Source organism: Sapajus apella, unplaced genomic scaffold, assembly GCF_009761245.1.
Source record: "Sapajus apella isolate SASKATOON/1434 unplaced genomic scaffold, GSC_monkey_1.0 scaffold27, whole genome shotgun sequence".
Lineage (NCBI taxonomy): Eukaryota > Metazoa > Chordata > Mammalia > Primates > Cebidae > Sapajus > Sapajus apella.
Genome location: NW_022436967.1, coordinates 19,721,708 through 19,735,843, shown reverse-complemented (window position 1 = coordinate 19,735,843; position 14,136 = coordinate 19,721,708). Strand labels below are relative to the sequence as shown.

The window sequence follows — 14,136 nt, the reverse complement described above, 5'->3', positions numbered from 1 at the left end:
TTTAAAAGGCAAACCTTTCAAATCTTGTTATGCCCGCAAATGAAAATCCTTGACCCTACACATTGTGGAGACTAGTCAACTTTGCAGACTAGTCTCTGTAGGGTCTCTTCAAAAAGCATGACCCAGTTATGAGTCTAAGCTTTTACTCAGTTTCATGGCTCACCCTCTAATAGTCCATTTCAAAATGCTTCCTGAGTTCACTATTCAAATACTACCCACTTTTCTGAACCTAGCATCAGTACTCACTACAGCTTAAGAACTGGCTCTATTGATCCCCCCCACTTTGCTTTCTTTTTTCTTGAATCTACATAGATATTATTGTCTATATTGTTCATTTTCCTTATGAACAATCTATCATTCTATTCTAATTCATGTATGTGTCTGTTGTCACCTCAATTAAGATGTAACATAAGAGCTAGATCTTTAATAGTGTTTTAAGTCCCTTTTGGCTACTATCTGTTCAAACAGAAAGTGCTCACTTAAAACTTTCTGCGTGTCTAACGAAGATTTCATTTAACCACCTCACAAACCAGAAACACAATGGAGAGAACCTAATCTTTCCCTGTTCCTCCCTTTCGCCAGGAAGATATGAGTAGCTAAAGTATTTGGTGCTATATATAGTCAGTTGATGTCAGCTGAATGCCAGTCTCTTCAGAAAAGCTCCGTTCCCAGTTTGAGTTAGAGTAGGGACCATGCTGTCCCAGGTTCAAGGATAAAAAGCATCAGGCCCAAGTGCCATCCATAGTCCATCTCCAGAGTCTTCCTCCACAAACTGGGATTCATCCCCGCTGAAAAGCACAATCTAACAGCAAGGTGAGTATGCTGTTTCCTAAAATGTTTTATTAGTCAGTTGTCCAAGGAGATCCAGAGTTATGACTCATAAATGGGCGCTCTCTGCTCTAAAGGGCAGCTGTTGAAAATATTAAAATGTTACCACCAAAGAATTCTGGTTTAATCTGGTGTTTTCTTCATTGTTACAGTTTGCTGGAATTGATGGAGTGTGATGCTGGTACAAATGAAGGCTAGTGAGGAGACAATGATAGATTAAAATACTGTGGAGAAAAGAGAGGGAGAGGAAAGGAGGCCAGAAATTTCATTGTCTCTCCCTGCCTGATGATCATTGTATTAATGTCCAAATAAGACTGGGTCTGTGTTCACTGTGACATTGCCTGTCAATGAATAACGTGCCCTGTCACCAGATAAGGAATGCATACTGAAGTCTTTCAGTAGCAAGTGATAATAACTTTTTAATAAAGAACAAAGATGATGTCTTTCAAAACAGTGATTATGAGACACTCCAAATAAGTTCTTCACATTGCCTCAATAATGTCCCTTTGTTTTTAACAGGGAACAAAAAAACCATGCTATCACATAATACTATGGTGAAGCAGAGGAAACAGCAAGCAACAGCCATCATGAAGGAAGTCCATGGAAATGGTATCAATAAAAATCCTTCGTAGCATTAATATAGCTCAGCATAAATGTGGCTCCTTCCTGATGTTGTTTAATATTCCATAATTTACTTCCTTTAAATTCTTGCTGTTCTGTCATAACAAACCTGGAGCTCTAGTGGGTGTAGAAAAGCCTATGGTAACTAATCCTTTTGTAGTCATCCTTTCTCATTTGGAAGCTATTTTCAGAGGAACAACTGCTGTAAAAGGCATGAAGCAATCTGACAGCTGATGTACATTCTGCTTGGCTTGTCTTCCACATTATAAGTTAAGATCACTCTCAATTATTTTTTTTTTTCTGAACAAGTCTCATGGAATGTTGTCTTCATTGTCCATTCCATATGGTTTAGCTTGATTTTTTTTACTTTACATCATACAAATCACTCAAAATAAGTTCTATCATCTTTTTATAAAGCGATTAAGTTGGAATTCATATTTATTGCTTATTGTTTAACCCTTCATATTTGGTAATTGATTTACTAACATATTTTGTGTGTGGAGTCTACTTTGATTTGTAACTTCTGAGAAAATATAAAGTTATTGTAGTCTCAAGGCTTATGACTCAAAAAAATGTTTGATATTCATTACACTTAAGGTAATATTTCACCCTCTTCTTTAAATTCTAGTAAATAACTTGAGAAAGCCATGCTTTATAACTTACATTTTGATTCTTATAAAGGAAATTCAACTTTTGTTTTTGAGCAAAGGATAGCATCAATTTTAAAAGTTAAAAAATATTCAGGTCCTTTTAGGGTTGATCTGAGCAATTCCAGATATATTTGTGGAATTTTCAGAATTCTTCCTTATTTCCCCTCTGTTGACGAGGAATGCAGCCTTTCCCCATTACGATATTGAGACCTAGAAGCTTGAGACCTGGGAACAGTATTGAGCATAATGTTTTCATATTTCACTTTCCATAAAGCAAGCTGAACAGAACCAGACAAAGACTTTTAGATGCTCCCCACGCAATGTAGTCATAACTAAGAGGTCCTGTTAAGTTGTTTTCTATTTCCTGCAATACAAAACTCCTGTAGTGGATTCAGCTTGGTTCTCATATTTTACTATAATGTCAAATTAGCTTGGAATACAGTGAAAATGATTCTGAATCAGATACCAGAACTGAATTCGTACCAATCCAAAGTTCCAAAATTCATGCCTCTTTTAAAATGTCATGCATCTTTGTATTTCCTGCTTCAAGTAGTTTACTTGAAATAATTTTATAGCTTTCCTGATCAACAAGGCAAAAATCAGATGATCACTGGAGTTTGAGACAAAATTGTTTATCTTAAAATAGACTTTTGATGTTATTATTTTCTAATGGCATCCTAATCATAAACCAATCAGTGCATTTAATGTATTCCCAGACTAAGTCATGTGTTTGAGTCTACTCTGTTAGCTCTGACATAGATCTATAAGAGTAATTTATTTTTCATTTTTACAAACATAACTATTGTTTTTATGAAAAAATATTTGATATATATATTGATTATATATCAAGGTGGGGAAAACACTCAAAACTACTATCTCACCACCAGTAAATACTAGTCTTCTAAAGTCAGCTGAAGCCCTGCCTCCCATGTCGCTGGATGAGTTCCAACCCCCTTAAGGGGAGTCACATGCTCTGTCTTTATTTGGATGTCAAGAATTTCAGATAACGTGGGGATAATCAGACTCTTTCCAAGCTTAACCCAGATGAAATAACTTCAGTACTGTATGACACAGCTCAAATATTTTTCTTCTCTTATTTCCTCTGACATTTTATATGGAACTTTACTATTTGTGTACAGCATGATGTTTAGAGATCCGGAGCCAGGGGAGTCTAATTTTTTTCTAAGGATGCAGAAATAAGACATGGGTTTTAAAGAAACTTTTTTGGGAATGATCCTCCAAACTTTCAAACATATTGCAGCAGTAAAAATCTGGATAATTTAAGATAAAGCATGCAACTGCTTCAATCTTAATTGTAAGACTAAATAAATCAAATTTTGACTGTATTATCCTTTATAAAGACAAATGAAAATGGATGCTCCAGTCCAAATCTCCTTCTCTTACCTTCCCTCCTCTCCCCTTGTGCATCAGAATTTTTTTTTCAGCATCATAAGTCATCTAATTTTTATTATCACTTTCCAAAAACATTTAGCTTGGAGGCATATAAAATGTGACAATGAGTTGGCTAAACCAGTTGTTGTCCTCTTAACATTAGGTGGAAATTCAATCCCATTCGTGTAGGGGAAAAAGACTGCAGCCAGTGAGTCTTTAAGATAAATCAGTAGAGAAATACAAGAACCAGAAATGGAGAGTTTTACTTTAAAGCCCTTATTTCCTCAGAAGGAGAAATAATCTCAAAGAATAACTGAAAAATTCTCTTCATATGGATTATAATGCTAACTGCATAGAATGAGTGAGAGGTGGATAACTCCAAACATCTACTAATCACACCTCCAAATTGTTGCTCATTTTGGATCCATTGTGATTTGGTTTCAAATTATATACTAGAAGCAAATATACCACACTCCCAACAAATGACTACTAAAAAGCATCCCAAACATAAAGACTGCCTACTTTTAGATTTACCTTCCTCATTATCGTATCATAGTTCTGATTACCATCATCAACACCTTGGCAGTAAGCAGAACTAATGGTAAAGCTGTCTTGGTTACCGTTGTAATACAAACCTCTGTGCTTTATACAAACACATCTCAGCCACAGTTGTTACCATCTAAAAAGTGCTACTGTAAAAGACAAAAAATACTTTGCCATTATCTGTGCATGAATTAGTTGTGGAGATGAGAAAGGCTGGCCTCTATTAGTCCCTAGCCATGAGCCCTGTGCAATTTACTCCTAAATCTATACATATTTTCTAGTATTAATCATATTTTTCTCTTGTTCAGTGACTCATATGAAACTTGAAGACTGATAATTAGGAAGGTAAATCTAAAAGTAGGTAGTCTTCATGTTAGGGATGCTTCAAGTGAAACTTGAAGACTGAAGGAAGAGAGAGAGGTAGGAAAGGATAAAAGGATAGGAAGTAACATAACTGATAACGAGCTGGGACAATCAGAATGAAATAAGGAGAGGCACTCTAAAGAAACTAGCATCTGTTTAGAAATGCTGGGGGAAAGGAATTGGAATTATAAAAACCATAAGAAGAACTGGGAGTATGATGTTCCCTGACTTTACACATGGATATTGCTGACAGTTTAGAATAAGAACCTCATAAATAGAGAAGACCACAGTGCCTCATTAGTAAGCTTCAGTCACCCTACTGTTCTCTCACCTGGGTTCCAGGAGGGCTTTTTTAGTATGTTTTTTTGTTGTTTGTTTTTTTCTCCTCGTGATTGGGCAACAGCTTTCCCCAGCACACCGAAGAGAACTGGGCAGACTGTTTTTGTAACTTCAGGAAGAGAGCTTAGCTTCGTGGCCTGAAAACAGGAAGCCCAAGTTCTAAATAGAGTGCTGTTTTAATGTGGTACCAGGGTTCCTGGGTTCCAGACTAGACATCAGATTTTACATCAGAAAGTGAGGAAGGCTGGATTTGCTGATACATCTAATTGTAAAATGCCATGATTCTCATTTACTGAGTTATGTGCAGAAGCCAAACATCAGTGTGTTTGAGTTTCTCCATCAGTAACAGAGGAAATGATAATATTGACATGAATTGCAAGGACTCTTTGAAAAAGTACAAAATCTAGAATTTCAGATGAAAGATTACAGGAAGACCACTTTTACTTTTCTTGTAGGAGCATATCTTAAACTGTAAATAATCAAATCTTCAATATAAAATGAGATGCCCAAAAGGCCTATAATACCTCCTATCAAATATAAAAGTTTATAGAAAAAGAACTTAATGGTTTAGTGTACAAGTTTGGTAATTTTCTTTTGTTTATCTTTTACATTAGCATTCTTATAACCCCAGGAAAAATAAGAGCTAGAAAGATTTGCATGTTTTATTTTGAAAACTGGTGTACAGTCATATCTTATGAATTCATAAGTTTTCTGAGCATCTAACCTCTAAGAAGGCACTCCAGAAAACTAGTACAAGAGAACTAGTCTAAATTGTATTTTACACCTAAGTTGAAATTGCGGAGTTCAATTCTAGCTATAGATTTCTTTGAAGCTTTTTTCATGCAAATATGTTTTAGATATACATCCTGTAAACAGTACTAGATTATTCTGTTTGTATAATTCAATACATTGGTAATCTAATTTTTGAATGTTTGTAGATTTATACAGTCCTTAAATAGTATTTTTATTAATGACAAATTTTTGAAAACTTTATAATAGCCTTAGAACTCAAATCAAGACAAAGACATGTGAAATTAAAAAAAAAATCACAGATGGTATTCAAAATCAACTTTTTTATGTAAAGATAATTATCACAGAAGTTTTTATCAACTGGAGTTTTAAGGCATTATCCAAAATCACAGTCTGGACTATGATCTTATGTGTTATCTATAATATGTACATATATGCTACTTTATACAAAAACATATTTTATGGATTATTATTCAGTTACATAGGCCAACTGTCTAGGAACAGGAGGAAGGGTTCTGTGCAAATGCAGATAATCAATAAGCCCACACTAAAGCAAATAAGCTTCAGCTAGCTCCCCTCCAGTGGTTTCACCTACTCTATCAGAATTGCAGTCACCAGTCAATCATGGTAGAAGAGTTTTAAAAGGTGTTTTGTCTTACTACAATCATTTCTAAGTGAGTGTCTTCGCAAACTATGAATTAGATTAACTCATCTAACTGAAGTTCTGGATCAGTATAAATGACACCAATAGGAGAGTATACCTAGCAATATTTTCTTTCTTTCTTTCTTTTCTTTCTTTCTTTCTTTCTTTTTCTTTTCTTTCTTCCTTTCCTTCCTTCCTTCCTTTCTTCTTTCTTTCTTTCTCTTTTTCTTTCTTTCTTTCTCTTTTTCTTTCTTTCTTTCTTTCCCTCTCTCCCTCCCTCCCTCCCTTCCTCCCTCCCTCCCTCCCTCCCTCTCTCTCTCTTTCTTTCTTTTCTTTTCTTTCTTTCTTTCTTTTTCTTTCTTTTTCTTTCTCTCTTCCTCCCTCTCTCCCTCCCTTCCTTCTTTCCTTTCTTTCTTTCTCTCTTTCTTTCTTTCTTTCTTCCTCCCTCCCTCCCTCCCTCCTTTCTTCCTTCCTTCCTTCTCTCCCTCCTTCCCTCCCTCCCTCCCTCTCTCTCTCTCTCTCTCTCCCTCCCTTCTTTCTTTCTTTCTTTCTTTCTTTCTTTCTTTCTTTCTTTCTTTCTTTCTTTCTTCTTTCTTTCTTTCTTTCTTCTTTCTTTCCTTCTTTCTTTTGTTCGTTCATTCTTTTCTTTCTTTCGAGATGGAGTCTCTCTTTGTCACCCAGGCTGGAGTACAGCGGTGTCCAAACTCAGCTCACTGCAACCTCTGCCTCTTGGGTTCAAGTGATTCTCCTGCCTCAGCCTCCCAAGTAGCTAGAATTACAGGCGCCCGCAGCCACGCCTGGCTAATTTCTGTATTTTTTTTTCAGTAGAGATGGGGTTTTGCTAAGTGGCTGGGCTGGTCTCGCACTCCTGACCTCAGGTGATCTGACTGCCTTGGCCTCCAAAAGTGCTGGGATTACAGGCGTGAGTCACCATGTCCGGCCTTATTTTCAATAGATGATCTAATGCCACAAAGACAACCTTCTAAGCCATGAAGGCAAGGATATGTATCCTGAATAAAACATGTCATTTATCAAGCATCAAGATTAAACACACCATTAAGACCCTGTACAAGGGTTTGCAGTGAAGGGCAGGGAACAGCTGAACTTGGAATATGTGTGCTCAGCTGACAGAGTTCTTGACTCTGAAAGTTTAAGTGATGAGAGTGATCATGAGTTAGATTCCTTAACTCACAAATGGTTCTGAAACCCTTGCTCCAGTGACATCATAAATTTAAGTATTAGAAGGAAAGGGAAGAAAACCTTGGAGAATTTTGTTTATATGTTTTATGTGTTTATGCAAAATATTCCTGACACTGATGGATGTGTCTGTTAGTATGCTATTATATATTTAACAATTGGTTCTCAAGTGAGGCAGCAGTAGGGATGTTTTGATTTGTATATTTCACCAGTTTCTGTCATATAAATGCTCCCACCATGGCCAAACTCAAGCTACCACCACTAAAGCACTAAAGGCAGAGTTAGAAAGAGATGTACAGTAGTAGAACATTACATATTTTCACCATACAGGTACAATGGATATAAATAACCTCAAGAGTATAATGTCTCTTCTATCTTTTATAACCTAATGGTACTTGCTATTTTGAATCCAGAATCAAAAAGTTGAAATATCTCACCCTCATCACACTGTCTAGTATGTTAAGGGATATTCATAGACACACTAAAAAATAAACTTGCTCATCCTTCCATGATCCAAACACTTTCAAATAAACAAGGGTGAATATTCCCTATAGAACTCAGCAAAGATGATGAGTAAGTCCCAGGATATTGTTGTAAAATACCTTCATGTACTCTGCTCTGTTCTTCTTATGCCTCTTCCATAGGCTATTTCTATCATTCCTGGAGACTGCAAAGCACAGCATTTTATTTTGTTTTGTTTGAGTATACCAGAGAGCCAGATAGAGCTGTTCTGCATTGCATTAGGAAGAGGTATAAAATTTTCAAAACATTTTAAATAATAGACTTTATTTTTTAGAGCAGTTTTAGGTTTGCAGGAAAGTGAAGGAGAAAGTACAATGAGTTCTTATGTAAACGTCTCCCTGCTGCTGTTTCCTCTATTAATAGCATCTTGCATCAGTGTGTATTTGTTACAACTGATGAACTAATATTGATAACTGTTGCATTCCATTTTGTGCTGGTATAACAGAATACCTAAGACTGGGTAGTTTACAATGAACAGAAATTGGTTCATGGTTCCAGAGGCCAGGTAATCCAATATCAAGGGGGCAGCATCTAGGGAGGGGCTTTTTGCTGAGTCTTCACATGGCAGAGGACAACAGAGAAAAAGGGGCTGAATTCATCCTTTTATAAGGTCACAAATCCCACTCATGAGGGTGGAGGACTCATGGCTTAATCACCTTTTAAAGGTCCAAGCTCTTAACGCTGTTACAATGGCAATTAAATTTCAGCATGAGCTTTGGAAGGGACAGACATTTAAACCATAGCAGTAACCAAAGTCCATAGTTTACATTAGGATTCGCTCTTTGTATTACGGAGTTCTATGGGTTTTCTCAAATGCAATGTCTTATATCTGCCATTACAGTGTCACACAGGATAGTTTCACAGCCCTAAAAATCCCCTGTGCTCCACTTACTCATCCTCTCTCTCCACCTTTCTCCAAATCCCTGGCAACTACTGATCTTTTTGCTGCCTTCTAGTTTTATCCTCTCCAGAATGTCAAACAGCTGGAGTCATACAGTAAGTAGATTTTTCAGACTGGTTTCTTTTACTTAGAAATATGCATTTAAGGAGGCTTCATGTTTTTTTCATGGCTTGATAGCTCTTAATTTTATTTTGAGAATTTTTAAAGATAATCATATTTTCACATGCAGTTGTTAAGATATAATACAGGGCTATCCCCTGTGCCCTTTCCCAGTGGCAACAGCTGGCAAAACTATAGTACAATATCACATCCAGGATACAGTCAAGACATAACATTTCCACATTTCCATTGCCATAAGGTCCCTCATGTTGCCCTTTCACGACCATATCCACTTCTTTCTTGGCCCCATCTCTCCTTAAATGCTGACCAATCACTAATCTGCTCCCCTTTTCTATAATTTTTCTTTAATTTCAAGAATGACATATACATGGAGTCATAGAGCATATAACCTTTTGGGAGTGGCTGTTTCCTTCAGTGTAATTCTCTAGAGATTCGCCCAGGTGTTGTTCTCAATAATTTGTTCCCTTTTTTTGCTGAATACCATGCTGTGGATGGACCACATGTTTTTAATAGTTTACCCATTGAAATACATCTGGGCTGTTTTTGGTTTTTTATTATCAGGAAGGAAGATACTATGAACATTCTTGTATATGATTTTGAAGTAGACGAATTTTCATTTCACTGTGAAAAATGTCCAGTATTGCTGGGTGGTTCTATGTTCAGTTTATAACAGAATTTATTAAATTGTTTTCTAGAGTATCTGTACCATTTTACATCTTCAGCAGCAATGTACAAGTGACCCAGTTTCTCTGCCTCCTCACCCGCAAATGGTGCTGTCATGATTTTTTATTATAGACATTCTGATAGGTGTATAGTGATATATCACTGTGCTTTTAATTTGCCTTTCCCTAGTGACTGATGATGTTTACCATCTTTTCACAGGCTTATTTTCCATCTGTATATCTTCTTCAGTTGAAATGTCTCTTCATGTTTTGCCCCACATTCTAACTGGATTGTTTGCTTTTTTATTAGTGAATTTTGATAGTTCTTTATTTATGCTAGACTGTTTTCAAGGTTATATGTTTTGAAAATATTGTTTCCCACTCTGTAGCTTGTCTTTTCATCCTCTTAGCAGGGTCTGTCTCAGAGCAAAAGTTTTTAATTTTGATGATGTCCAGTTTATCAATTATTCCTTTTATGGATTGTGATTTTGGTGTTAAGTTTAATAACTCTTTGCCTAGCCCTACGTCCCAAAGATATACGAATGTGATTTTTCTTCCTTAGCCTGTTAACATGGTGAATCTTTGCCTAGCACTACATCTCAAAGATATAGTAATGTGATTTTTCTTCCTCCGCCTATTAACAATTACATTGATTGATCTTTGAAAAGTGAAACAGCCTTGCCTCCCTGGATTAAACCCCACTGGCTCATGATATAAAATGCTTTTTATATATTGCTTAATTATATTTTCTAACAATATATTAAGGATTTTGCTTCTATGTGTATGTGGGATATCATTTTGTAACTTTTTCTGTGTGTGTGTGTGTGTGTGTGTGTGTGTGTGTTTGTTTTTATTTTTTTTGAGATAGGGTCTCACTCTGTCACCCAGGTTGGAGTGCAGTGGCCTGATCTCAGTTCACTACAACCACCTCCTAGGCTCAACTGATCTTTCCACTTCAGCCTCCCAAGTAGCTGGGACCACAGGAACGCACCACCATGCCCAGCTAATTTTTTTTTTTTTTTGGTAGAGACATGGTTTCACCATGTTGCTCAAGCCTGCTCAAGCTCAAGTTCTCAAATTCTTGAGCTCAAGCAATCCACCTGCCCTGGCCTCCCAAAGTGCTAGGATTACAGGCATGAGCCACCCTGCCTGGCCTGTGTGTGTGGTCTTTATCTGGCTTTGGTATCACAGTATTATTACCTTAATAAGATGAACTAGGAAGTGTTCTCTCTTCTATTTTGGGGCAGAGATTATGTAGCATTGGTTATAATTGTTCTTTAAATGTTTGCTAGAATTCTCCAGTAAAATCATTTAAGTCTGAAGGCTTTTGGGGGCTAGGAGATTTTTAGATTATAAATTAAATTGCCTGAATAGTTATATAATTAAATCAAGTACTTATTTCATGCTGGGTGAACTGAGGTAATTTGTGCTTTTCAAGGAACTGGTCAATTTTTTCTAAGTTCTCATGTTTATGTGAATTTATATGTAGAATTGTTTGTAGTATTAATATTCTTATCTGTTTGCTATATGCAGTGTCTGTAATTATATCTCTTATTTTCTTCCTAATATTATTAATTTGTGTCTTCTCTGTCTTTTCTAGGTTAATCTTACTAGAGATTTATCAATTTTATTGATCTTTTGAAAACCAGTTCTATACTTCATTGATCTTCTCTATTGTTTTTCTGTTTTTTATTTCATTGGTTTCTGCTCTTATCTTTATTATTTCTTTCCTTCTTCTTGCTTTGGGTTTATTTTGTTCTCTTTTTACATTTTTTGGGGGTAGACAGTTTATTGATTTGATACTTTTCTCTTTTTTAACTGTGCATTTAGTGCTATAAATATTCCTCTCAGCACTACATTAGCCGTGTCCCATAAATTTTGATATGCTGTATTTTCATATTCATTTAATTCACTTAATTATTTATTTTCTTTGAGACTTCTTTTTTGTCCCACTAATTATTTAGAAGTATGTTGAGTAGTTTCCAAATGTTTGGAGATTCTCCTGTTATTGTTCTATTACTAATTTCTAGTTCGGTTTTATTGTGGTCAAAGCTAATACTCTGAATAATTTGATCATTTTAATTTGTTGAGATTTATTTTATAGCCTAGGATATGATCTATCTTGATATATATTCCATGGGCACTTGAAAGAAATGTGTGTTCTATTGTTATTGAATAAAATATAAGTGTCAAGTTCTGTTGGTTGCTAATATTGTAGAACTTTATATTCTTATTGCTCTTCTGTCTTGTTGTTCTATCATCTGTTGAGATGGGGGGATTGAAGTTTCCAACTATAACTGTGAATTTGTCTATTTCTCCTTTTAGTTCTACATTTTTTACTTTAAATATTTTGTAGCTCTCTTTTTGGTGCATATAGATTTAGGATTTCTAGGTAACCTTTGTGGATTGACACTTTAATCATTAAATAATGTCATTCTCTGCCTCTGGTAATTTTTGTTGCTCTGAAGTCTATTTAACCTGTTATTAGTATAGCCACTCCTGCTTTCTTTTGGCTTTGTGCTTGATAGGTATTTTTCCATTCTGTTACATTCAACTTGCTTATAGTGTTATTACAGGCTGTGATTTCTTGTAGGCAGTACAGTTCAACAAATCATAGTTGGTTTGCTTTTAATCCAATCTGACATCAACTGATGTCTTTAGATTATTTACACTTAATTTATTAATGTATTAGAGCTTAAGGATATAATTTTATTTTTAGTTTTCTTTTTGTCATCTCTGTTTTACATTCCTGTTTTCTTTTTTCTTTCTTCCTGGGGATTACTTCAGAGTTTCATTTTGGCATAGTGTTTTCAAATGTATCTGTTCACATAGATTTCAGGAATTGCTCTAAGTATTGCATTATATATGCATAACTTATATATACATTATATATGCATTATCTATGCATAAGTTATCATAGTCTATTAATGTTGCTACTTCACCAGTGAAAGTGAAGTATACAAAATTTATCTGCTTTTGGCCAGGCACAATTGTTCACGCCTGTAATCCCAGCACTTTGGGAGGCCAAGGTCAGTGGTCACTTGACATCAGGAGTTTGAGACCAGCCTGGCCAACATGGAGAAACCCCATCTCTACTAAAAATACCAAAATTAGCTGGGCATCATGGTGGCAAGCGCCTGCAGTCCCAGCTACTCAGGAGGCTGAGGCAGGAGAATCACTTGAATATGGGAGGCGAAGCTTGCAGTGAGCCGGGGTCATGCCAATGCACTCCAGCCTGGGCGACAGAGTAAGACTCCGTCTAAGAATACCCCAAACAACAGCAACAAAAATTATCTACTTCGATGTCTTTTTATCCTCTCCTGTTTATAAAGTAATTGTCTTAAGTATTGCTTTTACATACATTTACATCAGTCAGTGTTATAATTTTGACTTCCACAATAAAATATAAATTAGAAAGCTCAAGAGAAGGGAAGCCTATTGTATATACCTATATTTCTGCTTACTATATACCTTCTTTATCGCTGATGTTCCAGGCTTCCTTCTTTTATTGTTTCCTTTCTGTTCAAAAAACTTCATTTAGCCATTCTTTTAGGGTAGGCTTTCAAGCAACAAATTCTCTTAGTTTTCATTCATTTGAGAATGTCTCAAGTTCCCCTTTATTCCTTGCAGGATATTTTTCACTGAGTATGGGATTCTGGGTTGACAATTCTTTTCTCACAGCACGTAGAAAAATACTGTACAACTTCCTTTTGGCCTCCACAGTTTCTGATGAGAAATTCACTATTATTCTGTTTATTTTCCCTTTATCAGTAAGTTTTTTTTCTCTGGTGGCTCAATATTTTTTCTTTGTCTTTAGTTTTCAGAAGCTTTATAAGTCTTGTTGTGAGTTATTTGGGTTTATTATGTTAAGGGTTCTCTTAGCTTCTCGAATCTGTAAGTTTATATCTCTTGTCAACTTTTGAACTTTTTTCAGCCATGATGTCTTTGAGTATCTCCAGCCTCCCCTTCTTTTTCCTCTCCTTCTGGAACTTCAGTGACATGAATACTATATCCTTTATTATACTCCCATGAATCCCTGAGAATACTTTGTTCATTTGTTTTCAAGTCTATTTTTCTCTGTGTTGCTCTCATTGGGGAACTTCTATTATTCTAGTAGTCAACTGATTTTTTTTTTCCTTTGCCCCCTCCCTTCTGCTACTGAGCCCATTCATTGATCTTTTCACTCAGGTTATTATTGTATTTTCAGTTATAAAATTTTTATTTGGTTCTTTATATCTTTTATTTCTCTGCTGACATGTTTTTTTGTTTTGTTTTTTGCTGCTGCTGATGGAGTCTCGGCCAAAAAAGCTTTCCATGTAAAGAATTTGTTTCAAGCAGTTTCCTAACTGCTTTCTGAAGCATTATTTTAAATTATGGGTGCTTTAAAATCTTCATCAGTTAATTTTAATATCTCAGTCATCCCAGTGTTGGCATTTGATTTTTTTTTTTCATTCAGTTTGATATTTTCCTTGTTCATTGTATGGTGAGTGATTTTCAAATTTAAGCCTGGACATTTTCACATTATGTTCTGCGATGCTTGCTCTTATTTAAACCTTCTTTTTCATCTGTTCTTATCTGACACCACTGTAGCAGAGAAAGGGGCGT

General features: G+C 35.7%; 1 protein-coding gene across 2 annotated transcripts in view; it reads left to right on the top strand.

Moving 5' to 3' along the window:
* The first annotated feature begins 620 nt into the window (after positions 1-620).
* MYOZ2 (myozenin 2) overlaps positions 621-14,136 on the top strand; it is a 52,272-nt gene continuing 38,756 nt past the window's right edge. The window contains exons 1-2 of one of the 2 annotated variants that reach the window (XM_032292445.1): positions 621-813; positions 1,348-1,437. In XM_032292445.1, the coding sequence (XP_032148336.1) occupies positions 1,362-1,437 (76 nt within the window). In that variant the 5' untranslated portion in view covers positions 621-813; positions 1,348-1,361. The remainder of the gene's footprint in view (positions 814-1,347; positions 1,438-14,136) is intronic. The other variant, XM_032292446.1, reaches the window with a different exon arrangement.